General features: G+C 44.4%; 1 protein-coding gene across 2 annotated transcripts; it reads right to left on the bottom strand.

Annotated features, from left to right (window-relative positions):
* Positions 1-19252: 19252 nt before the first annotated feature.
* AHSG (alpha 2-HS glycoprotein) lies at positions 19253-26773 on the bottom strand. Of its 2 annotated transcripts, none has more exons than XM_080805906.1 (7): positions 26403-26773; positions 24133-24243; positions 23680-23764; positions 23171-23334; positions 21777-21878; positions 20539-20622; positions 19253-19948 (listed from the first exon to the last, which is right to left on the bottom strand). In XM_080805906.1, the coding sequence occupies exons 1-7, from the start codon at positions 26613-26615 to the stop codon at positions 19634-19636; spliced, it is 1074 nt and encodes a 357-aa protein (XP_080662032.1). In that variant the 5' UTR covers positions 26616-26773; the 3' UTR covers positions 19253-19633. The 2 variants fall into 2 exon arrangements, with proteins under 2 accessions (XP_080662032.1, XP_080662033.1); XM_080805907.1 differs by having other exon boundaries at positions 19253-19933; positions 26403-26763.

Raw genomic sequence — 26773 nt, 5'->3', positions numbered from 1 at the left:
TTCTAGAGTAGGAAGAGGTAGATAGGTGAGGCCTTGTTTGCTGCCGAGCTGGGAGAGGCACAGTGCATGGGATTGGGTCTCTGGGTAGTTAGAAATTCAGGCACCAAGTCTTGCCCTGAGAGGGCAGGGTGTGTACAGAGGGGAACCGGGCCGCACCCCGGGGCTCCAAGTGCCAGGTTGGGACTTCCCTGGCTGAAGATGGCCTCTGGGACCGCTTGGCCTCTTCTCTCTCCTCTCTTTCCCTGTTTCTCTTCTTCCCTCCACAAATATTGAATGAACACTTATTCCACAAGCTGCCAACACCCAGCATTATAAGTAATAGACAACACTAATGAGTTCTCAGTATGTGTCCAGCCTTGTGCTAAACACTGTGTGCACCTTCTCTCATTTCAAGTCCACAACCAACCCAGGGCTGGAAGTGTTGCCATTATTCTCATCGTTCAGAAAGGGGAAACTGAGGAACAGAGAGGTGAAGAGTTTGCCCAAAGTCTTACAGCTAGAGGTTGCATCTAGCCTATATGGCTTCAGAAAGGAAGGTCCTCTTGAGTGGGTACTAGGAAAGCAACCCTAGGACAAACTAGTTCTGCTGGGGAAGTCAAGAAAGGCATCTTGGAGGAGGGGACATTCTGTCTGGGGCTTGAAGGATGAGTAAATGTATTCCCGGTAGGAAGGGAACCCAAGGAAGCAGGATGAGGAATCAGTAAAAATTTAAAAATGTGAATTACGTAGTTTATCTTCCATGTCGTTCCAGCTGTCTGCTCTATAAACTGAATGGTATTCATCCTCCCAGCCCACCCAGTGGCCTCCGTTACCTTTTGGCAATTTGTCTCCTAAAGTACCCTACATCTAGAACTTCTTTCTCTCCCTAACTTTTATCAATCATATTTAAGCAATGTTTGAGAAAATTCAGAAGGGTTAGGGCACATTTTTCAGTATCAAAAAGATTCTTAGGGCAACCTGCCTTGCAGTATCATGAGTGGGATTTCTTCTAAGAACCTGTTATGGTGTTGTAGCCAAGAGACAGACTCTGAGCTTGAATGAACCTGAGTTGGAATCCCAGCTCTACCACTCATCAGCTGTATCACCAAAGATGGGTCCCTCACCGTCTCTGAATCTCAGCTTCCTCACTGATAAATTGAGGTCACAGTTAATCCACAGGACAGATGTGAAGGTTAGGTGTGTTCCCACACACAAATAAAACACCTGGCACGCAGTTTTTCTCAATATCTCACTAAAGAGGGGCACCTGGGTGGCTCAGTCAGTTAAGCATCTGCCTTTGGCTATGGTCATGATCTCAGGGTCTTGGGAGGGAGCCCCATGCCTGACTCCCTGTTCAGTGGGGAGCCTGCTTCTCTCTCTGTACTCCTTCTGCTTGTGCGCTCTCTCTCTCTCTCTCTCTCTCCCCCTCTGTGTGTGTCAAATAAATAAATAAATAAGTCTAAAAAAAAAACAAAACACTTCACCAAAGAGTTTCTAACAGAGAGCGCCCTAAGGGAAAGGGGGTAGGATCTCCAAATGTACATCTCCTATTCACTGTTGTGAATGAGGTTGGAGGGAGTAGTGCTGGTTTAGGAAGAGATGTCTAGCATGTGTCAGTTGTGCAGGTCACAATGCAGGCTTTCCTAAGGACTATTTCCTAGTGTAAGTCCTAAGGACCATTTCCTCCTGTAAGGACTAAGGAAATAGTCCTTAGGAATGTCCTAAGGAATCCCTGAGACCTGGGGGCTGACTCACAAGCAACCAATGTATAAACCAGAATCCTGTGGTTAATTTACACGGGAGAAGGATGCCTCTCTGGCATCTCCCCAGCAGGCTGGATAAACACTGACAAATTCTTGCCCTCTGGTGCCCCTTTCATACCTGCAGACAGACTGCGTTGTCACTTCAGGATGCCAGGCCACAATGCACTTGGCTGAGCTGCAGCCTTCACTAGCCGGCTACTACTGGTTCCCGAATTAGAGCTGGGGGTGGGGGGAGCAGAAGGCTAATCTTTAAATTAGGTGCAGTTGCTTTCTGAAGAGCCGCCTGGCACCTTGTTCAGACCTGGGACTTCCCAAATTACCTCACCAACACCTGTACAAACCAACCTGGAGGGTGCGGCGGCTCTGGAAATGGCTCCCTTCACCCAGAAGTGAGACCCAGGGGTGACCTTATTGCAGTATCCCATCCTAACCGGTGCTGCCCAAACACTGACTGAAGAAGGGAAGGGGAACGATCACTGCTGAGTGGGAGGTCTTACACTCAAGCCTCAGCCTTTGTTGGAAGGTGTTCTTATCCCCATCTGTTGACTGCATCACCCCAAGGCCTATGCCCTTTCCAATACCCCATGTGTGGTAACATCTACCAGCGTCACAGAACCAGAACTCGGGGGCAGGACACATTCCCCTGGAGGCGTGGCAGTTCTGGAACATTCGCTTTCAGCTATGATTCAGTTACTTCTCTTCCGGATTTGGCTTGAATGCTGGAGGATAAGGAGATTTTGATGAAGAAATAAAAGAATATGGGCTTGAGGGTGGGCCAAATGGGTGAAGGTGGTCACAGGGTACAGACTTGCAGCTATAAGATGAATAAAGTCTGAGGATCTAATGTGCAGCATGGTGGCTACAGTCAACAATGCTGTATTGTTCACTTGCAAGTTAAGACAGGAGACTTTGACTAATCTCACCAACACAGTGCCCATCCCCCCCAAAGGAAACAATGGTAAGTATATGAGGTGATGGAAGCATTCACTAACTTTATTGCAGTAATCATTTCTAAATATAGACCTATACCAACTCATTATGTTGTAAACCTTAAACTTATATAATGTTACGTGTCTATTATACCTTCATAAAGCTGGAAAGAAAAAGGATACAGGATGGCCAAGTTTGAGTGGAGCAAGGAGGAGGCATGTTCCAGGGGGAACCTCACCAAATCCTATTGAAGGGAGGCATAACTGGTAATAATTAAAAGAGAATTTTAAATATAAATAAGAGACAGAAAATAAATTACTCAAAATTGCTAGTACTATTTTCTAAATATTCCTTTTTGTAGAGTTTTGACTTTTGGGACCATGTTAATGTTTCAATTATTCAAAACAATAAAATTAATTCGACAAAGCTGGGGGAAGAAAGCGAAAATGATTATGAACAGAAACAAATGAGTCTGTGTTTCAGATAAATACCAGACACAGTGAAATGGGGAAAAGTGGACTAATACAAGTAACTTTAGAACATAATGTTTTGATCGTGTATCATCAGTCTAAAGAAAAAAGAAAACACAAACAAATGTCAAACTCTGCTTTTTAGGTTTGTTTTTCGTAGTGGAATAGAGGTAGCAATTCCTGAAACTATTTTGTGTGTTGCAATATTGAGCAAATGATACTCTTGTTTTGTCGTTTGGGAACCAAGGTTCTCACCAAGGAGGAGAGTGGGGACAGAGAAAGACAAGGAAAATTCTGAGTTTGGATTGGTGCTAGGGGGAGCAATACAAATTCAGAATTTTACATGAATGGCATGAATGAGAGATAGACCATATGAAATGACCATTCCTTCCAATTTTGTCCACTGTGGAGGCCTAGAAGCAAGAGCACTCAGCCCATCCAGTGCCCAGGTCTTGCTTTCTAAGTAGTATTCCCCACTAGGAGCAGCCAAAGCTCCTGGAAGAAATGGTTGATCCTGGGGAAAGGGAAGTAGAAAATGAGCTTGTGCCAGAAAGTAAGAAAGCACTCGAAGAATGATGAGGGTCTGCAAAAAGGAGCCACTTAGAAATCTGGCACAACCTGGGCATTACAACAAACAATGAGAGTAACAAATTACAATCTGTTGGATAAAATAGAGATCCCATATTAGCACTAACTAAAGAAGGAAAAAGGCAAGACTTTTCTCACAATAAAATGCCAATGACTAAAAATATTGATAAAATGATAGTCAGAAAATCAACATTGTCACCATTGTTGTAATTCTGAACCAAGGCAAGACCATCAATGTAAGTTAAATAGTAGAGGGAAAGTCTATACACTCTTAAAGCATCTCTCTACAGACTACTTAATAATTAATTAATTGCAACGAATTAATCATTAACTACTTATTCATTATCAGGGGGAAATTATAATTAAAAAGCAGAGAAACCTGGAAGACACCACCTTAACCAAGGTATCAGAATTCACATCTCCAATAACAGGACAAATAGATACCATCTGCTTCCTGATGAGGTACAATGAGGACACAACATCTCTTCCATGGTATTCCTGGGGGAAGGGGGAAAGCATAGACTAACTCTAAAGATTAGACAAACCCCAATTTCAAGGGCATTCTACAGAACAACTAGCTTATCTCTTCCAAAATGGCCTTAACCTTAAGAACTGTTTTAGACTAAAGGACATTAAAAAGAATGTGTAACTGGGGCGCCTGGCTAGCTCAGTTGGCAGAGCATGGAACTCCTGATCTTGGGGTCATGAGTTTGAGCCTCATGTTAGGCATAGAGATTACTCAATAATAAATAACAATTAAAAAAGGAATTTATAACTAAGTGCAATGTGTGATTCCAATGTGACCCTGGTCTGAATCTTGGGCTGAGGAGGAAAGAATGCTTTAAAGAACTCCATTGAGACAGTTAGCAAATTTTGCATATGGAATATAAATTATATAATAGTATGTGTTAAGTTTTCTGAATTTGAGAACCATAATGTGATTATGTAAGAAAATGTGCTTGTTCTTATGAAACAGATATGAAGTTTTTAGATTGGGAGTGTGTAAGTAGGGAAGGAGAGAGAGAGGGAAATAAAAAAATATCAAAGTAACAAAATATCAATAGTTGGTGAATCTGGACCAAGGGTACTTTGTAATTCTTCTGCACTTTTGAAGATAATCAAAATAAAAAGAAATACTATTCAAAATTGAAATTTGCTAGTTACATAAATACCAAGTAATAATTAGGAAGCAGGAAATTTATTAAAGTAATTGTTTACCATAAATGCCCAAATGCTGTGGACTGAAAGTGTGTGTCCCTTCAAAATCCATATACTGAGACCCTCATCCCGTGTGATGGTATCTGGAGGCGAACTGCGGAGATGATTGGGTTTGGATGACATCATGGGGTGGAACCCTCAAGATGGGATTAGTGCCCTTTAAAAGGATTAAGAGCCCAGAGCTCTCTTGCTCTCTCAGGTATGGGAGGGTGCAACAATGAGGTGACAAGCCCAGGAGAGCCCTCATCAAGAATCCAAGCAGGTTGGCACCCTGATCTTGGATGTCTAGCATGCAGAACTGTGAGTAATAAAGTCCTGCTGTTTAAGCCACTCAGTCTGTGAGATTCGTTCCAGCCACCCTAGCTGACCAAGCACCAAATAACAAGAAAATCAGTTGCTCTCCCAATGGGAAGCTATGGTCTTATTCCTTGCTTATATGTTGAGACAGCACTTCCAACAGCATTACACATGGATTCCCAAAGTGCCCAATCCCCCCTCCCAGCAACACTGTATGTGTGGACGCATCCATTTTTCTGCTAAGGGACTCACCACACAAGGGATTCCACACCACCTCTGGAGCCCTGGGTTGAGAAGCTGGACGCTGCTTGTGCTGACCCAGCCTTCAGCCCTGAACCTTCCTCTTTACCATTACATCCACTCATCTCTGCCTCACCCATAAAAGAGGAAAGGTCTCAACAGTTTGAACCCAGGACCGAGTCACTGATCTCCTTACTTTGTTCATTCATCCCACATGTGGCCTCTTGAGGGGCCTCGGCAGGCAGCTGATGGGGGACTGGAGAAGGGCCAGCGATGGCCACATGTGATCTGAGGAGAGCGTGGGGAAGGAGGACCATGGAAAAGACGTACCAGAGGGGAGAACAGCTTAGAGGGAAAGATAGGAAAGCCATGGGGAGCTGAATTTTGGAATAAGTATAGGGTTAAATATTGTGGCAGGATATCCGGGTAATGTTTACAGCCAGAAGCTGCTCAGTGTTTGCAGACCAAGTGGGAGGGTTGCAAGATAAGCCCTCGGAGGGGATAGTGGAAGCCCCAAGGATTGGTAAATCCACCAGGGCTGAGTTTAGGGCAAGAGTCAAGGACAGAATTTTCGTACTACTTCCATCAGGATTTTACAGACTGTGGGGTCAGAGTTCTACATATTTCTGTAATTTTCTAAAGAAAAAGACTCATTCTTTTGTAAGATGGACCCATCCTTTATAAGATGCCATCCCATCATATCTATGTCTGTCTGTCTACCTATCTCTCTACATATCTATCTACCAACATATCCATTCATCTGTCTACATATCTATCTACATATCTATCTAGCTACATATCTACCATCTATCTACATATCTATCAATCTACATATCTATCTACATGTCTAGCTAATATCTACATATCTATCTGTCTGCACATCTATCAACATATCTATCTATCTATATACCTATCTATCCACCAACCTATCTATATAGGCAGTATTTACTCTCCCAGGGTCGGTAAACCCAGGAGAAGAAAGGTTTTCTCATATTATAATTATTATGTGTTATGACAGTGCATGGGGAATAAAATTAAAGCAATAAAGCTGACATTGGTTTTATTCAGTCAGTATTGTTACAGATGACTTTATCTTGACACGTTCCACACTAATAATGTTGAGAAAACACCCATATGGAGCACATCTCATTTTAAAGCCTGCCAGCTCCCCAGTCTTCTACTTTTGGATGCCTCAGCTCTTCTCTCCTCAGAAACATGGTTGTCCCAGGCACGGGGATGAGGTGGGACAAGGGAAGCAAGTGGAATATTTAAAAGAAATGAAATGGGACCACCCACCCAAGGACACACCCCCAAAGGGGAGTCGGCTAGTTTCAGAGCCTCTTGAAACAGGTGGTCTTACATCCCGCCTCCTTCTGCCCCATGCCACCTGATCCTCGCTCCGGTCAAGTAGAGGTGGAAAGCATGATTGCCAAGAAAATACAAAAGCACTTAGTGTATAGATAAAATAAAGTTTGAACACTCAATTGACCCCTCTGCCTTTGAGGCTGGAATAATCTAGAAAATGGACGAGCATCTTCCCTGCCCAGTATTCAGGTAGGACCAGGTAGCAGCATTAGCCCCTGGGAACATTCCTAACATCGTGAGCACATGGATTTGCTCTGCCCAAGCATGGAACACCATCCAGTGAGGGCATTTGCTTTATTCAGTTGGTGCTACTACAGGTGACTTTATCTGGACACCTCCCACACCAATGACCTTGGGAAAACGGGAGGAATAGCCTCATGGGGGTTCAGGCCTGTGGGAAGTGTCCGACAAACTGGGGATTTTCCAGTGTGGTTCAAACAGAAGGGTTAGAAGATGGTTATTTGTGCTTCATTCATCAAACTCCTCCCAAGGACCTATGTGTACCGGGTACTAAGTAGCCGGGGAGATTGAGATGTGAATATGACCGAGTCCTGACTCATAAAGCACTCTGAGCCTGGAGGAGAGAAGCTATTTGTAAGGAGAAAATACAATACCTTGCCGTGTGTGTGTGTGTGTGTGTGTGTGTGTCCAATAAACCTCTGGTCACAACATTTTCATCAACTGATCAATAATATATACCTTCATTTTATGTGTTTCTGTTTAAAAACATTGTATTTAATTCACACTCTTAGTTCTTTAACTACCACAATCCTGAGAAATTCGATAACCTGCACAAGACCATGCATCCAGCCAGGGATTGAACCCCAAACACTCCATGCCAGTGCTTTCCTCAGTGAGTGGGTGGTGTTTGTTGTTCTCCTTCATCATGGATCTGGTTGGGTAAATATTCAGAGAGATAGACTAATAACACATTAACTACAGGGGAAAAACCAATATACACCCCCATGGCTTTGATCCAGCTTCTACTAATGCAAGGGTCTCCAGCCTTTGATGGATTATGGACAATGACCTCAAAACTCATTTGCTTTCACCCTTCTCAGTGCGGGCACTGGCCTCAGGGTTGGGTGCTTCCGACTGGGGCCTCTGCTGTGCTAGATAGTAGAAAGGCCCACGACTCCTAACAGGGTAGGCCTGTTGAATGGAATCTGTCACTAACTGTGTTATTTCAGGAACAATGTATTTTCTCAACACTCAGTTCTCTATTCAATAAAAATGGAGACATGTTTATTTTCTAAGACTCAATGAGATCATGCATGTGCTCCATCAATTTTAAGTCTTAATACTTGATAATCTTTTCCTCCTCTTTTTCCTCCTCCTCCTCCTTCTTTTTGGTTAAAAAGTATTTATGCCTATTAATGGTGTTGGGTGAAGGACTTAGAGAACTCACTGCAAGTTATTTAAACTTTTTCTCATTAACAGGATATGATCAAAGCAATTTAAGCTCATTATAGAAAAATCAAAAAGACAGTGAAAAAGATGGCAACATTCCATTGCATATTAATAGTGGATGGATATCTTTCTAGACTTTCTTCTACACACATATAACATACATGTTATATACAGATAATATATATTATAACTTGCCTTTAAAGTCCAATAATAGATCATGAACATCTTGATATATAAATAAACCCACTTGCACAACTTAATTTTTAATTACTGCACAGTGGTCCATTGACAGTGGATTCTGTTTTCCAAACCAATTCTCTTTGACGGATATGCAGAGTGTTTCCAATTTTCTGCTGTTATGAACATGCTACAATTAACATTCTTGTGGGTAAGTCTTCGTTCACACCCTTAATTATTTTCTTAGTACAGATGGCTTGAAATGGAATTACTGGGTGAAGGCATTTCTTAATGTGAAAGCATTTTAAGGACTTGGTTCTCATAAAGATCACTCAAGCCCAGCTTCTTCAGGATACCCGTGTCACCAAGGTCAAAGGCAGAAGAATGGGCTTATGTATTCATCCACCCTAATGGGTTCCAGCTCATGTTTGTGGGTTCTGGCCTGCTTCCCACCCCCCACTTCACAATTGATCTTCTGTTCTTGAATTCCTGCCCCATGGACTTCAGGCTCCAGGAGCAGATATGAATACAGTTTTACAGGGACTGTTTATTCAGTCCCCTCAATGAGGGGGGGCATCATTGCATAAGCCCATCCCTGTAATACCTCCCACTTGTTCTGCTCCTCAGGTTGAACCCTGACAGATACAATCATAAACAAAGGAGACCTATTGGAGGTGATGTTGCTGAAGAGGCAGAAGTGACAGTACGTACAGAGAGGACGGGATGGATCTGAGATATATTAGAAAAGTAGGAAGTCAAGACTTGGTGACCCAGCAAATATGGCAGTGAGGAGGAGAGAGGGGTCAGGAATGAGTCCAGAGGTTTCAGGTGAGGTGACTGGTTGGAGGGATTTTTGGATGGGGGCAGGGGGTAGGGAGGGCTGGAAACTTGTGTGTGAGGCTTGACAAATCTCTAAGTGTAATAAGTGTCGGATACATGGACCCGCAGCTTGTGGGGGCTGAGCTGGACCACGATCAGTACCACACGGAAGCTAACACCATGGGAGCAGGTGAGCTCTCTCTGGGAAGGCAGGTAAGGTAAGAGGAATCGACGTGGGACTCCGGAAAAACTAACATATAGGGGATAAGAAGCGGAAGGTAAGCGTAAAAAGATAAAGTCTACAATTGAGAGGCTGCAGAGGAGAAAGCCAGACTCCCTGGATGAGGGAAGATTGAATTCAGAAAAGAAAGGGGTGGTGGTGAAAGGGTCACAGTTATATTATTTATACGATAAATAATATTTATCATATAAATGTTTATACGATAAATATTTATACGATAAATAGTATTTATACAATAAATAATATTTGTAACTATGAAAACGTGGGAACCACCTAAATGTCCAACAAGAGAGAACAGTTAAGTAAACTATGGTATGTTCATTTGCTGAAATCCTGACTAGTTATCACAAATAACATTTGGGAGGCCTATAACATAGAAAGATGTTTATGTTATAATGTTAAATCACAACGTGGGATAGACCATTGAAACTACAGGGTAATTATATGGTGTTTATGAGGCATCTCTATGGTGGGAGCAGGGGAGTAGCATGAATATAATACAGGAAAATGTTACTAGTGCCTGCATCAGAGATACAAGACTATATATAGGAGATCCCTATTTTTAGTCTTTCAGTTTTCAGTATGTTCCGAATTTTCCTTAGTGAACACATAACATTAAAAAAAAAAAAACTGAAGTAAGCATTTTTTAAGAAGAGGTTTGGTGGGAAAGGAAAAGGGAGGGATGGGGAGTGGCTTGTGAGAGGGGAGTGGATTTTTAGAATGGGGATTATCTGAAAGGATCTGTGGTCAGGGGAAGGGTGAGTCTGGTTTAGGAGAGAAAAGACACCAGGAAGGACACAGTAATCAAGAATGGGGTGCGGGAGGTTGTGGTTGGGTTGGGAGAGTAGCTTGAGAGCTGGGAAAGGCATCTGTTTTGAGCAAGAGTTAAGAACGGGTGACATGGAGATGTACTGGAGGGAAGTGGAGGGATTTTTCACTGGGGAACATTTTTTTATTTGGAAACTAGGAATCTTAATCTGTTGAGGGTCAAGATGTGGAGGGAAGTGGTGTCATTTACCATGTGTCGTCTCAACAAAGATTTTATTTGAGCCTTTCTAAGAACAAGGCAGTGTTCTAGGAAGGCTGAAGAACAAGAGGATGAATTAAAATGAACCAGGCAATATGAGACATGCAAACAAATAGCCACAAAATAGACTAGAAAGTGCTCTGTGCCATAAGATGGGTCCAGAAAGGGGTGCGGTTTTTTGGCTGGGGCTTAGGGAAGACTTTTTGAAGAAGAGGGTATTGGAGATGGTTCTTGGAATAGCACTCAGACATATGGTTTGGGGGCGTTGGGGAGAAGACAGGGAGCAGCATAAGGTGGTAGAGGAACAAGAAATCCCAGGGTCTGTTCAGATGAGATCTAGTAGCTGAATTTGGTTACAACACAGCATATACAGGAAATAGGATATAGAAGGTGAAGGAGCTGATTTTGTAAGGACTTCATTGCCCAGGTAAGGAATCTAGACTTCATTCCACACAGTTGGGGTTTCTAAATTTTTTTAATCGTGCACCCTGTTAGTAATAGAATGTTAGAATATGCATCCCTGATATATGTATATTTATTATGTGTGTTTATATCAATAATTAATATATTAAATATTAGCAAAGCTTAATTTCTTTCTTTGTAAGTTAAAACAAGTAAAAACAGATTCCTTTAAGAGAATGAGAAAGCAAGTCTCAGACTGGGAGAAAATAATTTACAAAAGATAAATCTAGTAAAGGTCTTTATCCAAAACATTCAAAGAACTCTTAAAACTCAACAGTAAAATAAACAACCTGATTTAACAATAGCAGGGGTACTTGGGTGGCTCGGTCCCTCAAGCATCAGACTCTTGATTTCGGCTGTAAGATACAGCCCCGCATTGCAGCACCCAGCATCCGGCCCCATGCTCAGCGGGGAGTCTGCTTTTCTCCCTCTCCTCCTGCCCCTCCCCCTCCTGCTTGCATATGCACACGCACCCTCTCTCTCTCTCTCTCAAATAAATAAATAAATCATCAAAAAAATAAATAAGAATAAAAAAGGGCAAAAGAAATGCATCTCAACAAAGAAGATACACAGATGGCAAGTAAGCATATAAAAAGGTGCTTCACATCAGATGTCAACTGGGAATGCAAACTAACACAACAATGAGATACCACAACACACCTTCTAGAATGCCAGAATCCAAAATTCTGACCACACCAAATACTGGTGAGGGTATGCAGCAACAGGAATGCTCATCATTGCTGGTGGGAATGCAAAGTGGTACAGCCACTTTGGAAGACAGTTTGGTGGTTTCTTACAACACTAATCTACTCTTACCATACAAACAATCCAGCAGCCATGTTCCTTGGTATTGACCCAGATGAAACAAAAACCACATCCACACAAAGACCTGCACATGGGTGTTTACAGCAGCTTTATTCTTAATTTCTAACACTTGGAAGCAACCAACATGTCCTTCCACAGATAAACTCTGGTCCATCCAGGCAATGGGATATTACTCAGCGCTAAAAGGAAATGGGCTATCAAACCATGAAAACACATGGAGGAACTGTACATGCATTTTGTTAAGTTAAAAAAGCCAATATGAAAAGACTACCCATTTTTCCAACTATACGACATTCCAGAAAGTGTGAAACTGCAGAGACAGTAAAAAGATCAGTGGTTGCCGGCCGGATGATGGAGGGGAGAGAGGACTTTCAGGGCAGTGAAATGTATGTGTGGTACCATAATGATAGACACAGGCCATTATGCTCACGTCCAAGCCTATGGAATGTGCGACATCAAGAGTCAACCCTAATATGAACCGGGGACTTGGGGTGAAAATAACATGTTGACATAGGTTCATAGATTACAACAAATGTAACACTAGTCAGGGATGTTGAGAGTGGAGAAGGCTGTGGCCATGTGGGGACAGAGGCATGTGGGTATCCTCTGTACTTTCTACTTAATTTTGCTGTGACCCTAAAACTCCTCCAAATAATAAAGTCTGTTGAAAAGGAAAAGTCACTCTCATATGACCTAATGTACACAGCCAATAGATATAGTAAAATAGTAAAAAACAAAAAACAAAAAACAACCCACAAGCCAGTGATTTATCTTGTGCATTCCCAGGGGTTTGTACCCCTTACTTTGGAGACCTGCGATCATACAAATCCTCCCTTTGCAGGGTAGTGCCAGAGCCTGGTCTTCGTGCATGAGCTTCTGGAAGCCCAGTATCAGACCATGGAAAAGGGTGGGCTGGAGCTGGCAAGATCCATTAGGAGGTCGATCTTTTTTTACTTACTCATTGAGTTCTTCCTCTAGGCAATGCCCCAAAAGGCGGTGAAGTAAATAAAGAGGGATACAATGGAGGAAGTGATAGAGATGACGAACACATCATTGCCCAGTTCAGTTACATTGGGGCTTGCCTCAGTGGGGACCAAAGGCCAAAGAGTCATGAATGGACTTTGGGTAAGGTGAGAGTAGGGGAGGAGGGCATGGAGGTGACCTAGGGAGGGAAAGGCCTCACCTCCTCCAGAAGTTGCTGCTGTTTCCTGTATTCAAGGCCTGGAAATGAACTCATCTCATGGCCTGCTCCTGCAACACCAAATTACTGCCTACTCATTCCCAACACGAATCCTCAAGAGGCCCACATGCCCCCAGCGGAACCCCTCTTGCTGTCTGTCCTCTCTCAGCAGTGTCATTTTCTTTGTGCTCTCTGTGTCCTCCCCTGCAAACTGATAAGCCATCAGGCCCCCCCTCTTCTGCCTAGATCTTTCTTTCCACTGTGCGTTCTGAAATTCCCTTTCCTTAGTAAATAAAGTTACCTATGTCATTAACCTCGTCACTTCCTGGGCTCAACCGAAGGCACAGCTGCTCCATAAAAGCTGTGGCATAGAGGCTGACATCTGGTAACATTGGCACCCTCCCCATTTCCAGTGCTATTTCTAGGATGGTTAAGCCTCTATGCTTGCGTAAACCCTGTTTCTTTGAGAGTCATGCCACATGGCCACATCAGCCTCCTGCTTCGGGTCACTGTCATCTTCTGACCTTCTGGTCACTTCCTCTCTGCTGTAAAGCCTTTAGCTCCTGGCTTACCTGCTGCCTTCCACCCTCATCCTGCTACTGTTCAGATAAATTCATCATCCCCCAGGCAAGAGTCTAGCTTTTTCCTGCTTGACCACTCTGACTCTAGAAACTAGCACCCAGCTCTGCATGGAATCACCCTGCTCTAGGAACACCATTTTCCTCCCAGTTCCATTTCTCTTTATTTCTACTTTTCTAGGACACTGCGACCTGAGGGCCAGATGCAGCTCACTGTTAACTTTGTAAATAAAGTTTTATTGGGACCAGCCATGCCCGTATGTTTCTGTATTGTCTATGGCTATTTCTACAACAGAAGAGTCAAGTAGCTGAGACAGACAGACACCATATGGCCCACGAAAACTAAAATATTACTACCTGGCCTTTGATAGAGGAAGTTTGCTAACCCCCATTCTAAGCAGAAAAGTAAAATAAAAATCTTGTTTATAAAATTAGTACACAAGCATTATAGAAAGTTTAGAAAATACAGAAAAGAATAAAGAAAAACAACTCATTATTCCGTGACTTTGATGTAATCATTATTAATATTTTAGTGTTTTTCTCTCTGTTATCTTGCAGTTTTCATACCTGAGTGTGTGTCAATATGAGTATGCCTATATACAAAATTAGGATCATAATTTTAAAACCTGCCTTGTGATTTCAAAATATATGAATATTTTCCTATATGAATTGTTATGTTTTTGTAACAGATTTTAAATTTCTGTGTAGTGGTCTCAATGGAATGGATGTAACAAAATTTAGTCAGTCATCATTACAGTAATTTATGATGTTTACAATTTTTGGTCTTTTAAATAATGCTTTAATAAACACTGTGAACATTCTCTGCTCTAGAAGCTCTAGAAGGCCATAGAGAGAAGGGTTAGAGTGACCACGTACTGAATGGACATCTTGTGTTTTCTCTCTCTCTCTCTCTCTCTCTATATATATATATATATATATACACATACATATATATACGTGTGTGTGTGTGTGTGTGTATATATGTATATGTATATAGTGAGAAGAATGCTAGTAAGTCAACATGGTATTTCACATATTCCTAGTGATACTTGGGGTGGTGAGGGCCTTGGTGGGGGGGTGGGGAAAGGGCTGGAGTCAGGGGGAGCAGTATATGTTAGCACCAGCAATATTTTATGAAAGCAATTAACTGGGAAACAATGTTAAGAGTGCTATTTTTTTTTAAAGATTTTATTTATTTGACAGAGAGAGACACAACAAGAGAGGGAACACAAGCAGGGGGAGTGGGAGAGGGACAAGCAGGCTTCCCGCCAACCAGGGAGCCCAATGTAGGGCTCGATCCCAGGACCCCGGGATCATGACCTGAGTCGAAGGCAGATGCTTAAAGACTGAGCCACCCAGGCGCCCTTAAGAGTGCTATATTATATAGGTTAGATATTCTTGCTTTAAATCTTAAAGACTAAAAGAATAGAATTTACTTTGTGATGAATAAAATTTTAATTGTTGGTCAACTGGATATTAGGAACCAAAATGGGAAAGATGCAGGGATTGGGGGTCAGTTTGCAAGAGATACGGACCAGTTGTGGTTTGCACATACCAGATAGTTATATCTTATGATAGTGACACGGCAAGATTTTGAATTATGCAAATTTTAAATAGTTGGATATTAAAATAGCAATAAAGTCTCACCCTACACACAAAATCAGAAGCAACTTGAATTCTCCAAATGTTAAAAATTAGCCAAAGATCGGGACACCTGTGTGGCTCAGTCTGTTAACTGTCTGACTCTGGATTTCAGGTCAGGTGATGATCTCAGGGTCATGAGATCGAATCTCGCATCAGGCTCTGCACTGTCATGGAGCCTACTTAAAATTCTGTCTCACCCTCTTCCTCTAGCCACCTCTCTACCCTCCCATTCCGGCTCACACATGTACACACTCTATCTCAAAAAAAATTTTTTTGTAAAGATTAAAAAAAAATAGCCAAAGATTGAGTATTTTTTAAGTGATTACTTTGTAAGCCTTACTTATGACATTGTCACGTGATTGTCCCGTGGAAGAGAAATACCCAGCACCCTTTGTCAATATCGTGAGAACCACACTTTTTTGCATGAGCAGCAAAATTCTGATGATTGATTTTTATGACCCTGCTATTCAATTATTCTAATGTTCAATGTTATCATAGTTGCAAATACTAGAATCATCCTAAGAGTCACCAAACATTGTTAATTTGTGGTGGTACAAGTACTAAAAAAATACACTTGAAATTCAACAACCTCAGAACATGAGTTAGATGTGATTAAAAAGTCACTAAGAAGGCAAGTAAGTGAGACACACGCAATGCTATTAATTTAGGAGAAAGCATTCTGCAAAGTTTTAAAGAATATGCTGAGAAAATACAGAGAAGCTTTAATGCAAAAAAAAAATGTGTTATAAGAGCAGGAGACCTAACAGCTCTACAACTCATCCCCTCTAATTTATGTTTATTCTTGTGAAGACATTTTTCTAGAATATGCACATTTTGAATAATGCTGAGTCTTCAGGTATGCCTCTCTTAGATAAAATAAATCGCATAGGAGATTGTTCTACGTAAATTCAAGTGAGGAAATCCTGGAGACATTTGGAAATGCAACGTTGGAATTCAAAAGAGAGGCCCAAACTGGAGGTGTAAAGTTAGATGTTATTTGTGCAAGACTGAGAGTTTAAATCATGAGACCTGCTAAGGAGAAAGTACACATTCAAGAGAAGGTCAAGAATACAATCCTCTGAAGCCACCAAAGTCAGAGGGCAGAGAGGGAGGACACTTACTGAGAACCTAGCACGTGTCCAGAAGGTTCCAAGCCTATACTTCTAGCATCTCATCGAATCCTCGCTGCCGCCCTGCCAGACTGCTCCCTGCACCTGGTTGTAGAATGAGGGCAGAGAGAAGTGAGAGGTGAAGCAGCTTGGCCCAGGTCACTCAAGTCTGTCAGATTCACTGTTTCCTTGAGAGGCATGAGATCAAGGCATGGGTAAGGCTGATGGAAAAATCAACTGCAGAGGTGCCTGGGGGGCTCAGCCAGTTAAGCAGCCAAATCTTGATTTCACCTCAGGTCATGATCTCAGTGTCCTGGGATGGAGTCCCACGTCAGGTTCTGAGCTCAGTGAGGAGTCTGCTTGAGATTCTCTCTCTCCCTCTCTTTCTACCACTCCCCTGCTTGTGCCCACACACTCTCTCTAAAATAAATAAATAAATCTTTAAGAAAAAGAAAAGAAAGGAAAAATCAAGTGCACAATTTGAAGACAGAGAGGAGGGAGGGTGAGGTAACTCAAATGAAATGAACCAAGGCGCTCTGCCTCCGTGAATGGCAACACTATCTACCCAATCTGCAAAGCCATAAATCCAGGAGTTACCTTTCACTTCCCTCTTTTTCCACCCCCATGTCAAACCAATCAGAAGCTCCTAGGATTTCCACCTGAAAATTATATCCTGGCTTCACCATGTCTCCTGCCCACCACCTTACCCTGAATTACACCCTTCTCTCTCCCCTAGAAAGCTCTAGCCTTCTTCCTATCCCAGCTTTCACCCATTTTCCCTACAACAAACAACAGATGAATGCTATTGATATTTGGGGCATTAGCTAATCATTATTAATTGTTGGAGCTTCCTTATGGGGCTGACCTGTCCATTTCAGAGTGTGTGGCATCCTTGGCCTCTGTCCAGCAGCCCCCCAAGTTAGCGCCTCTGCTGACTTTCCAATGTCCCTCTAGGGGAAAGGTGATACTGCTCAACCCTACCTCACTCATTCCCAGGTTGAGATCCACAGAGGCTGATCTTTTAACATAAATCAGATTATGTCACTGACCTGCTTACAACCTTTAGTGGTTTCCCATTTCACTGAGAATAACACCCCAATTATTTCTGGGGACAGCAAAGCTGTTCATGACCTGGCCACATGTACTGCTTCAACCTCATCTTCTCGAACGCTCCTTCTCCTCCTCTTACCTGCTTCGGCCCAGGTTCCTTTCTCATCCTTGGCCACATCAACCTACCTCCTGTCTCTAGGCTTTGTGCCTGCTGGTCCCCTGGAATAGCTCCTCCTTTCGCTCTTCTGGATTGGCTCTTCTCTCCTTCTTCAGGCTTAGGGACTATGCTGATATAGGTGTGAGGCTGCCAGTGGCCATCCTGGCTAAGAGTGAAGGTAGGCCTTGCTGAGAGATGGAGATGGGTGTGAGACGATATCTTTTGAACTCCTGGATCCAGCTGTGCCTTAGGTAGAACTCATCCATTTGACTTCCCAGTACACAAAGCGGTAACATTCCCCCTTTATTTATGTTGGGTTGGGAATCTACCGCCTGCCCTCGAAAACACTCAGACTGATATTCCACGTGTTGATGGAAACACCTGTATGTATGTAGCAAAGGTGGAGAGGGTCTCTTTCAGTACTAGGTCAAAGTTGCCTTTTCAGGATCCTCTTTCGAGCTTCCTTAAGGAAGGTCAAGAGGTGCTCAAACCCTCCCGTTTCCAGCTCTCGACTAAATCATCTCTCCCAGCATCCTGCCCCATCATCTCCTCTTGCTTCTTCCGTCTCTTTCCATCTTTTGCCCTAACTATGCTTAAAAATCCTTTCTGGAAAAGGAAATCTTCCCTGGACCCAGTTTTCCTTTTGGATTACATCCTATCTCTCCCACTCCTCACCATCAAACTGCTTGAAAGAGGAGAATGCATGAGTCCCTCCATTTCCTCATTACCCACCGCCAGTTAACCCCCTGCAAGTAGCTTTTATACTCATGCTCCGAGTGAAACTGCATCTGACATGACCTCCAAGCCAGTCAACTAACCTGTGGATTTTTCCTCATTCTCTTTGCTCCTTCTGCAGCATTTAGGCCACCCGACCATACCTTCCTCATCTTCCCTGGCTTCTGAGATGCCTAGTGGTTTTCCTACCTTCCTGGCCATTCCTTCTGGTTACTGGAATATTGGCAAAATCTCTAGGCGATAGTAATTAGGTATCAACACTTGATCTGGTCTCCTTGGTTCAAGTGAACCCAGTCAACTGGTTGTTAGTCCCACCTCTTAAAAATTCTGTCTGAAAGGGCCTATCCTTTAGGTTACTCAGAACAACTTAATGCTAGGAGGCAAGAAGGTGATATTGTCTGGACATCATTCTATACTAGGAACTGTTTATTCCTTCATGCTATCTGAGCACTTGGATAGTACATACAAATGTCCACTGGATTTACCTACCCGAGTATCCCTCCTCTATTCATAGTAGAAAACCAGAGCTTTGAGGGGTTAAAATGGATTGGCTGGAAACACCAATCCTCTATCATGAGAGGAAGTGTATACAGTACAATCAACAGTTATTTTAAACAGAAGTAATGAAGAGATATCATTAAAATGAGGCTCCTGTGTTAATTACCAAGCCCCACACCCCTTTACCTGGATGTTGGGGAAAACCAATGGTTGGTTTGTACAAAGTTCAGGCACTGTGTCCTCCTTTAGCAATACTTTCTGACTCTCATGAAATGAAAAGAATGGTTTTCTCATAAAGAAATGGGCTCATTCTATGGCTTGTGAGATGAGCCTGGTCTCATTTTTTCCTGTGCATAACAATACAGGCTGATTTTTGTTCCATTTTATTTCTATTTTCACTTAGATTTTGCTTAGGGATATTTGTGATATGGTTATTTTGAAGGTAGATCACATGTGAGCTTGGAGGGAAGAGGCAACAATCATAACCACATTTCAGCTTAGAACCTTCTTTATTAAGGAAGGTCCTTCAGTCACTTTTATTTACCGGAATATATGATGTTGGCAAGAGCACCTTTCAAAGTCCCATTCCAGTTGTTTTTGTGGGGTCAAAGAAGGCAGAGAACACAATGGTGGTGACTTAGCATCAAAACAGTGACCATCAAGTTGCCAACCTTGTACCTTCCGGGAGACCTAGCATTGCCTCTCTGCTTCTATCCCCTGAAGAACGAAAAGTTGGGACTGAAGACCTGATATCAGTCTGGACCTGCGTAGCACCTGCTTTGATAGCAAACAAGCCCCCCTCCCATACCCAGATTGGACAAAATGACAGCTATCTGTTCCTGGGCCAAACCTTCTCATCTCTGACCTACATCTAGACCTTGAAGTGTCTGATTCTCCCTGGGCAAGGACGGACCAACGGACCAGCAGCAACAGCAATGCTGGGCTGCACCACCTTGGGCGCTTTCCCCACATGGAATGCTTCTCCTGAGGCGGACTCCACGGAGGCCACACCGGCGAAGGCATGCCGCAGGTCGTAGTGTGCCCGGTGCCCTGGCAGGGGTGCCTCAGGAAGTGCCACCACCACGGGTCCCAACACCAGGGGGTCTGCCGGCAGGTCGGCCGGGGAAGGCGCAGGCACCGCTGGGTCTGCCACTGCATCGCCTGGCTGGGGCTGCAGGGGCAAAGGCTGGAGAGAGGATCACGTCCAGGTTAGCTACCTTTCTCCTCACCACCAAGGCCACTCATGCTTCTGGGTGGAATCCCACCCAATTCTCTCCCAGTAATAATTTCTACTAGCAAGAAATCTGGCAAAAAAGAACTACCTGGGTGTAAAGGATTGTCATCAGAGGCAGGACTGACCTGTGGTAGCCCCTTTCTCACCAACTGTCTTGGGATGGGTGGACTTATACATATATCCCACAAGCAAAAGAACCCCACCTTACAGCTTCTACTACAGCCACAGGGGGGCTGCTGGGCAGATCTGGCCACCTGTGCAACTCAGAATCCCACACTACCCCCCCGCCCCTGCACATAGAAAGATGGACTTGTCAGCCTTACACGAGCATTGGCTCTGTCCGCCAGCCACTAGTTTGCGGGAGGGGAAGGCATGGCGGAAGTAACCTTTCATTTGTTGATGATCCCATATGCCCAGAGCTATTTAGGCTATGGGGCTCAGAAGGACAGGGCACAAATGCCCTGTTGTTACGAACACTGCGTCCATGTTAAAGGATTACTGTGTTCTGAGGATGAGGGCAAGTATAACCACCATGCTCTTACCTGGGTTTGGAACACCGTGCAGGTCACGGCCACATCTTCCCCACCAACCTTCTCCGTGAGTGTCGCCTTACAGAACCCATATTGCTGCCCACAGAAAGAGAAGAGTTATCTGAACTGGTTTAAAGAGTGGATTTTCTCCCCCAGTTTCACTGATACTCCACGTCCAAGGGGAAAAACTTCAATTCTTATTTCCTTAAAAAAATTTTCTCCTAAAGTTTCTAGTTTCTGCTTATAGAAGATATACAATATGCAATTCTAAATAGAAGGCAGAAATTACAGGTATGCTTTGAGACTGTAAAAGATCACCCATAAGGGGTGCCTGGGTAGCGCAGTTGGGTAAGTGGCTGACTCCTGCTTTTGGCTCAGGTTGTGATCTCAGAGTCATGCAATCGAGCCCCTCATCGGGCTCCAAGCTGAGTGCAGAGTCTGCTTGAGATTCTCTCCCTTTTCTTCCCCCAGCCCTTCCTGTTCATGCTCTCTCCCTCTCTCTAAAAATAAATAAATAAATCTTTAAAAAAAGAGACAGATTGAAAAAAATAATTAATTAATTAAAAAAGATTGTCATTCATCCCAGAAATTGTGGTGACCCAGGAAAACTTGTTAACATGTATTTTTTTATTTTTAAACATATTACAAATTATTTAAAAATTGGGATCATTGTGACTATATCATTTCATACCCTGTGTTTTTCACTCACTGTAATATGATAACATTTTCTTAGATCATTCATTATTCTTTCAAAACATAATTTTTAGGGTCTGTATGATTTTCTGTTTATTGATGTACCATATTTTAGCTCAATGACCTCTTTTTTGGGTCATTTTGAATCCACGATGAATCATCTCATTAGATATATTTCTGTCGAACATCTCTGATTATCTCTTTAGACTAGATTTCTAGAAGTAGACATTATGGTATCAAGGATTTCAAAGATTTCATCTTAGAAGTGTGTCTAGAAAATCTACAACACACTCCTGGCAACCGTGTATGACTTGGCCTAATTAGGAAATAGCCTCTGTCTTTCTCCGAACTCCAAGGGCCTCCAGTGGGGAGATGACTTGGTGACAGCTCTTAAGTGGGGAGGTGACACCACAGAGGAAGGTCTTGCATAACCCAGCCCCACGGGGAGTGGTATTTTTCACTGTTCTCTCTCCTCTGAAGCCCCAGGATACTAAATTGCCGTAAGGGCCCTCTGTTCTATGGCCAGTTTTGCCATCCCCACGGCCTGGCCTACTCACCTTCTCTGCCAGCAGGTTGCACTTGGCTGGATCCGTGACGTCTTTAGCAGCACAGTCCGTGGCAGCCACAGCAAACTCCACATATACAGACTGTGGAAGAGGCTGAGGAGGATAAAAGAAAATGCTCATGATGCAACATGACTTCATCTGGAAAGGCAGGGCAGGAGAGGCTGGAGGGGAGGAGCAAAGGCACTGGGGTTGCTCACTCCACGGAACCCCATTCTCTTGGAACACACCGAGTGGCCAGGAAACATGGTGCCAGTGGCCGCCACAGGTCAGTCATTGGGGCTCTGTGTTCTGAAGTGCTTGTATACAGAAGGGAAGGAGGTAAAGGTATCGCTGCCCATCATTCAGGGCAGAAACGAGTTTCAAGAGCGCCCACATTAACTGACCTGAGTGGGAACCCAGGGCCCTCCTCTCCCCGGAACTTTCCACTTTTTAAAAAATTTAAAAAATTTTTTCAGCTATTTAACATACAGTGTAATATTAGTTTCAGGTGTACAGTCTAGTGATTCATGGCCTTCCCTCTTGGGGCTGCAGTTTGAGTCCTAAGGTTCAGGTTACTCCAAGATGGTGGTGGGCAGGTGAAGAGATTAACACCTCTCCCACCTATCCTATCATCGACAGCGGGATCAAACAAAAAATCTAAAGAAAAGTGGAGAAGAAGCTTGTGCTTTCCTTTCTTGTAGTATCCGGATGCTTACAACAATAAAATATCTGTTATTTGGCATCGTCTGGGTGGGGGGTTTCTGAGAATCACGTATTCTGGTTCATCAGAATCATCACTTATACCTGGAATGCATTTCCAAGCATGCCGTGGCTGGTACCCAGGAGACCCGTTCTCTTAAATACCAGAATTCTGTTGCAATCAATGTGCTAAATAATCCACTCTACAACTGGACTTATCCCCCAGTGATTCAAAAGGCACTTTCGGATCCTGCCACCACACGCCCATCTGTGTAAGCAGGCTCATGCCTTCGTAATTACCAATTTTGAGAGTGCTCACGGTCAGTGGTGATGCGGGAAAACCTCGCGCAAACCCGTGAGTTCACAGCGCGTGCTTCTGGATAGTGCCGAACTCCCACGTGCCGCACAGCAAGCCCCGGTGGTACCCAGAGCTGAGGATCCCGGGACAGGCAGCAGCTGACTGTTTTATGTTAGGGTGACTCCGCATGGGTGAGGTGCTGAGGGCTCTCTGCGGATCCTTAGGACACTCGGTGTCCTCACACCGCTCATACCGCTAAGGACCCTATCTTTCCTTTTTCTCCCACCACCCGCCCTGCCTTCCTGTCGCTGCCCCTGCACCTGCTCTGTCCCCCACAATTGTCCTACCACCTACATTCCTGCAGTGCCACCAAACTGCCCAAAGGTCTGTCCAGGGGTCTCAGTCTTACCACAAATTGAGCCCGGGAGATTTCCACAAGCTGAAAATAGGAGCCATTACTCTGAGCGTTGAAGGCGGTCAGCGCCACGTCCACGGCGTGCACTACCTGGGTGTCGTTAAGCGGGGCCAGCAGGGGGCAGTCTGGGCACAGCCTGAGCACGTCCTCGGCGGAGTCTGCGCACCGGGAAGAAACGAGGGTGGGCTGTAACTCTCCGCGGCCTTCACCCCGGCTCTGCTTATTTTGAAAGGCCTAGGACATGCCCCAGGTGGCTTCAGCTGCTTTCTCTGCTCCGGTCCTGCCGACATTTCTGCAGGACCCCCTCTCATCAAGGGGAATTTCACCTCCGAGGAGGACAGCTCCTTAAAAAAACCGTTTTACAGTTGCAGGTCCCGGGAAATTGGGCTCCTTCTTTTCCTCACCAACAAAGCGGCTAAAACCGCTTACGCTGAAAAACAATTCAGGTCCCTTCCTCACTCTCTCCGCAAGGTAAAAGTAAGAATCATCATAATCATCTCTACCTGGACTGGAATCGCATTTTGCAAACAACACGGAAAACTGGCCGTCCTGTTTCAGCACCCGTAAATCACAGTCCCCTTCCACGGCCTGGAGAAATAAACCCACAGTGAGGGCTGGGGGGCGGGGGAGACAGGGGGACTGGCCTTTCATTTCTTTCGGGGAGTCCGGGGGTGGGGTGGTCCCTCAGGCATATTGTCAGAGATGAGCCTCATGAAATCACCTTGACCGAGTGATATTGAAAGGTGATGCTCTCTGGTTTCAGAAAGGGCTATAAGAAAGTTGAACTGTTGTAAAAATCCGCCCCAGGGAGGCAGCATCTAATGGCAATTTTAGCCTCGCACACCAGCTAGCCATGAAGGGAGCCTGGCAAGCTGGGTTAAATGGGCCTGTGCTTTGCTGAACCAGCAGGGAACCGGCTCGGCACCACCTGCGGTCACCCGAGGAGGGGCACTCACGTGCTGCATCAGCTGCCTCACGGTGCAGTTGGCCAGGGGGGTGGGGTCCAGGACGTGGCAGGTGGTTTCCAGCGTGTCTATTTCAAGCTCAAACACCTCTCCCATTGGCCGCTGTGGAGACACAGAATAAAGCAGTGAGCAGCCTATTCCTCGGATCCCGCAGAGTGGGCCAAAGTGTGAGCCCTTGGGCTTGAAGTTAGCCCTGTTGGAGAGGTGAGGGGAAAGTCATTCCTGTTAGTAGGCACCTCCCCCAGCTCTGCCCTGGCCCGTGGACAGGGCGATGGCCAGGGCTTTTCTCGTCTTCTCCTGTTTGCTGGGTAAGCTTTTCAATGGTTGTTTGCAAGGAAGAAAGGGCCATGGTCTTGGGCAGGTCATCACTCTGAGCTCTATTTGGAAGCTAAAAATGAGTGTTGATACTTACTTAATTTTTAAGATTTCACCCTTCAAGTAGTGCTTTGCAAAAATCAGCTTTGGATTTTTTTTCATTCAAGTGGCAAAGTAGGGTGCCATAGGATAATATCTTAGTGTCTCTTCTTCTTCCTCCTCCCTCTACTTCTTTCTGCCTTCCTTCTCATCATCTACTTTCCCTCCTTCCCCATTTTCTTTTCCTTCCTATGGGAAAAGTTTTCCTTGGCCTTTTGTCTTTGGGCTTGTAGATGCCTGGATGCAAAGTTGCTGCTCTCTACTGCCCCCTGCTGGGGAGGAGGGACATGGCGCTGAAACTGAAGTCACTAGTTGGTAGGAGTAGCAGGAAGGCAGAATTAGGGGAGTTTGGTAAATCCTTGGAGTTGTTTTTGCCATTTAATCTGTTTCTGTCTCTTTTCTCCAAAGCCTGGAAAATGCAGAAGTACAAGTATGCTTTTTTTTTTTTTTCCTTTTAGTTCAGCTCTGCTTGCCTCTCATTTAGGTTCTGCCTGCGTCAGTACTACCTAAACCTCCTCTCTGGGAGGAAGCTGTGTTTTATGTCTGCACAGAACTGCCCAAGTTAAACCCTGAAAACACACACAGCTGCAGTGACTAGGAGCCACAAGAAGTGTACCTTTCAAGCTCTGTCATGAGTGAAAATGGCAATGTCCGTTCATGACTTTCCCTCGAATATGCATGTTGTGTGCCCCTCCCCCACTGAATTAATAGGTGTTTCCTCCAAACCCCCCTGCCTTACAGCATGGTTACAGCACTTCTAAAATCCATCCTGATTTCAAATATTTTGTCCCATTGTGAGATCATGTGTTAGTCTAAACATCCTGATGTTTACCTGATTCTCCCCTCTGGATTATAAATTTCTTGTGGGTGCTATGTCTTTCTCTCTTTTGTATTAGGTTGAACCATTAAAATGGCAATATTTAACTGCTTTGAAAACACAAAAATAGTAATTTCATATGGTTCACTTAATATTTCTCACGGCACCTGCCACAGTTCTTACCCATGGAAGGCTTGTAATCAATGTTTGCTGAAAGAATTACCCCTCATGGGATATAAAATTGAATCTCAAAATAGGCAGAAGACATCCACCTTTTCTTCACTGCCCCAAATCTCTCAACTGACCTCCAAGGCATATTTTCCAGCTTAATCTTTATCATCACTGGCTTCAGACTGTAGTGGTTACTTGTGTAGTGTGTGAAGAGGTAAACCCCATTCAGGCTGACATTTCTTTGTGGGATGAGGGTCCCTTTCTTTGAGAGGTTAACTTGTGTAGAGGAAGAAACATGGATCTAGAATCAAATCCCAGCCCGATGCCTCCAAAGTATAGATCTAGAACAACAACCAAACGCCCTAGTATGTCAGAGGCTCAGTTTCCTCTCATGTCAGACAAGGACAGTACATACAACACAGGACTGGGGGATGGGAGGGGTCCAGGAGATAGTGTGGCGGGTGGGGGAGCTGGCACGGAGCAGTTGATTGTCAAACGTTAGTTCCGTTTCCTCTCAGTCTTCATCCAGAGAAATGGAAGCAAAGAAAGAGAAGTGAGTTCCTGTCAGCTAGAACCCTGTATCTTGTGCATACGGTTTTTCTATCAAGACACGCTTTCTACCTGTGGTGTTCAAAATATCATTTGAAGCCTTTTCTTGTCTCACACATCTCCTCACCCCTGTCTAGCACTATCCTGAGACCCATGACTGCAGCCCAGAAGGCCTCCTCTCTGTTCCCCCATCCCCTTGCTCCCTCCCTCACTCCTGGGAAGAAACCAGAGTTTGCCCCTCTGCAGGCTCCTTGTGCTGGGAGATGGGACCTTGGAGGCACCCAGCAGAGCTCTGCACATGATCACTTACCCGAGGCCACACTCTGACTTTGTCAATCTGGTTCAAGGTGTGCTTATAGCCTCGAAGCACGCGGTTGTTGATATAGTCCACAGCCGCCAGGGCTGCTTGCTCTGTTTCTGGGTCATCACAGTTGGGTTCTCTGTAAGCCAGAGCTGTCCCAACGGGGACAGAGCGGCAGCCCCAGAGCTGAGCAAGGCAAAGGAGCAGGGTGAGGGTCCTCATGGCTGCTCTGGAGAGGCCCTAACAGCTGGAAGCTCCAGGAACCAACCTAGGTGCTCTGCTCCAAAAAGTAGGCCGGGGGAGCACTGAGGGCTTTATTTATCTGTCGGAGCCTGCTGGAGGAGTTGCATAAGGACGTGGGATGATTTCTGTTCTGGTTC

The sequence above is a fragment of the Martes martes genome (genome assembly GCF_963455335.1).
Source record: "Martes martes genome assembly, chromosome: 1".
NCBI classification, from domain to species: Eukaryota; Metazoa; Chordata; class Mammalia; order Carnivora; family Mustelidae; genus Martes; species Martes martes.
The sequence above is the reverse complement of the archived record's forward strand: the minus strand, read 5'-3'. Positions and strand labels throughout refer to the sequence as shown.

Excerpts from the sequence above, each read along its gene's own strand:
- AHSG (XM_080805906.1), bottom strand. The coding sequence starts at position 26,615 with ATGAGGACCCTCACCCTGCTCCTTTGCCTTGCTCAGCTCTGGGGCTGC. Across the intron at positions 24,244-26,402 it reads AAGTCAGAGTGTGGCCTCGG|CGGCCAATGGGAGAGGTGTT; the intron begins GTAAGTGATCAT and ends GTGTCTCCACAG. Across the intron at positions 23,335-23,679 it reads AAAATGCGATTCCAGTCCAG|ACTCCGCCGAGGACGTGCTC; the intron begins GTAGAGATGATT and ends CCCGGTGCGCAG.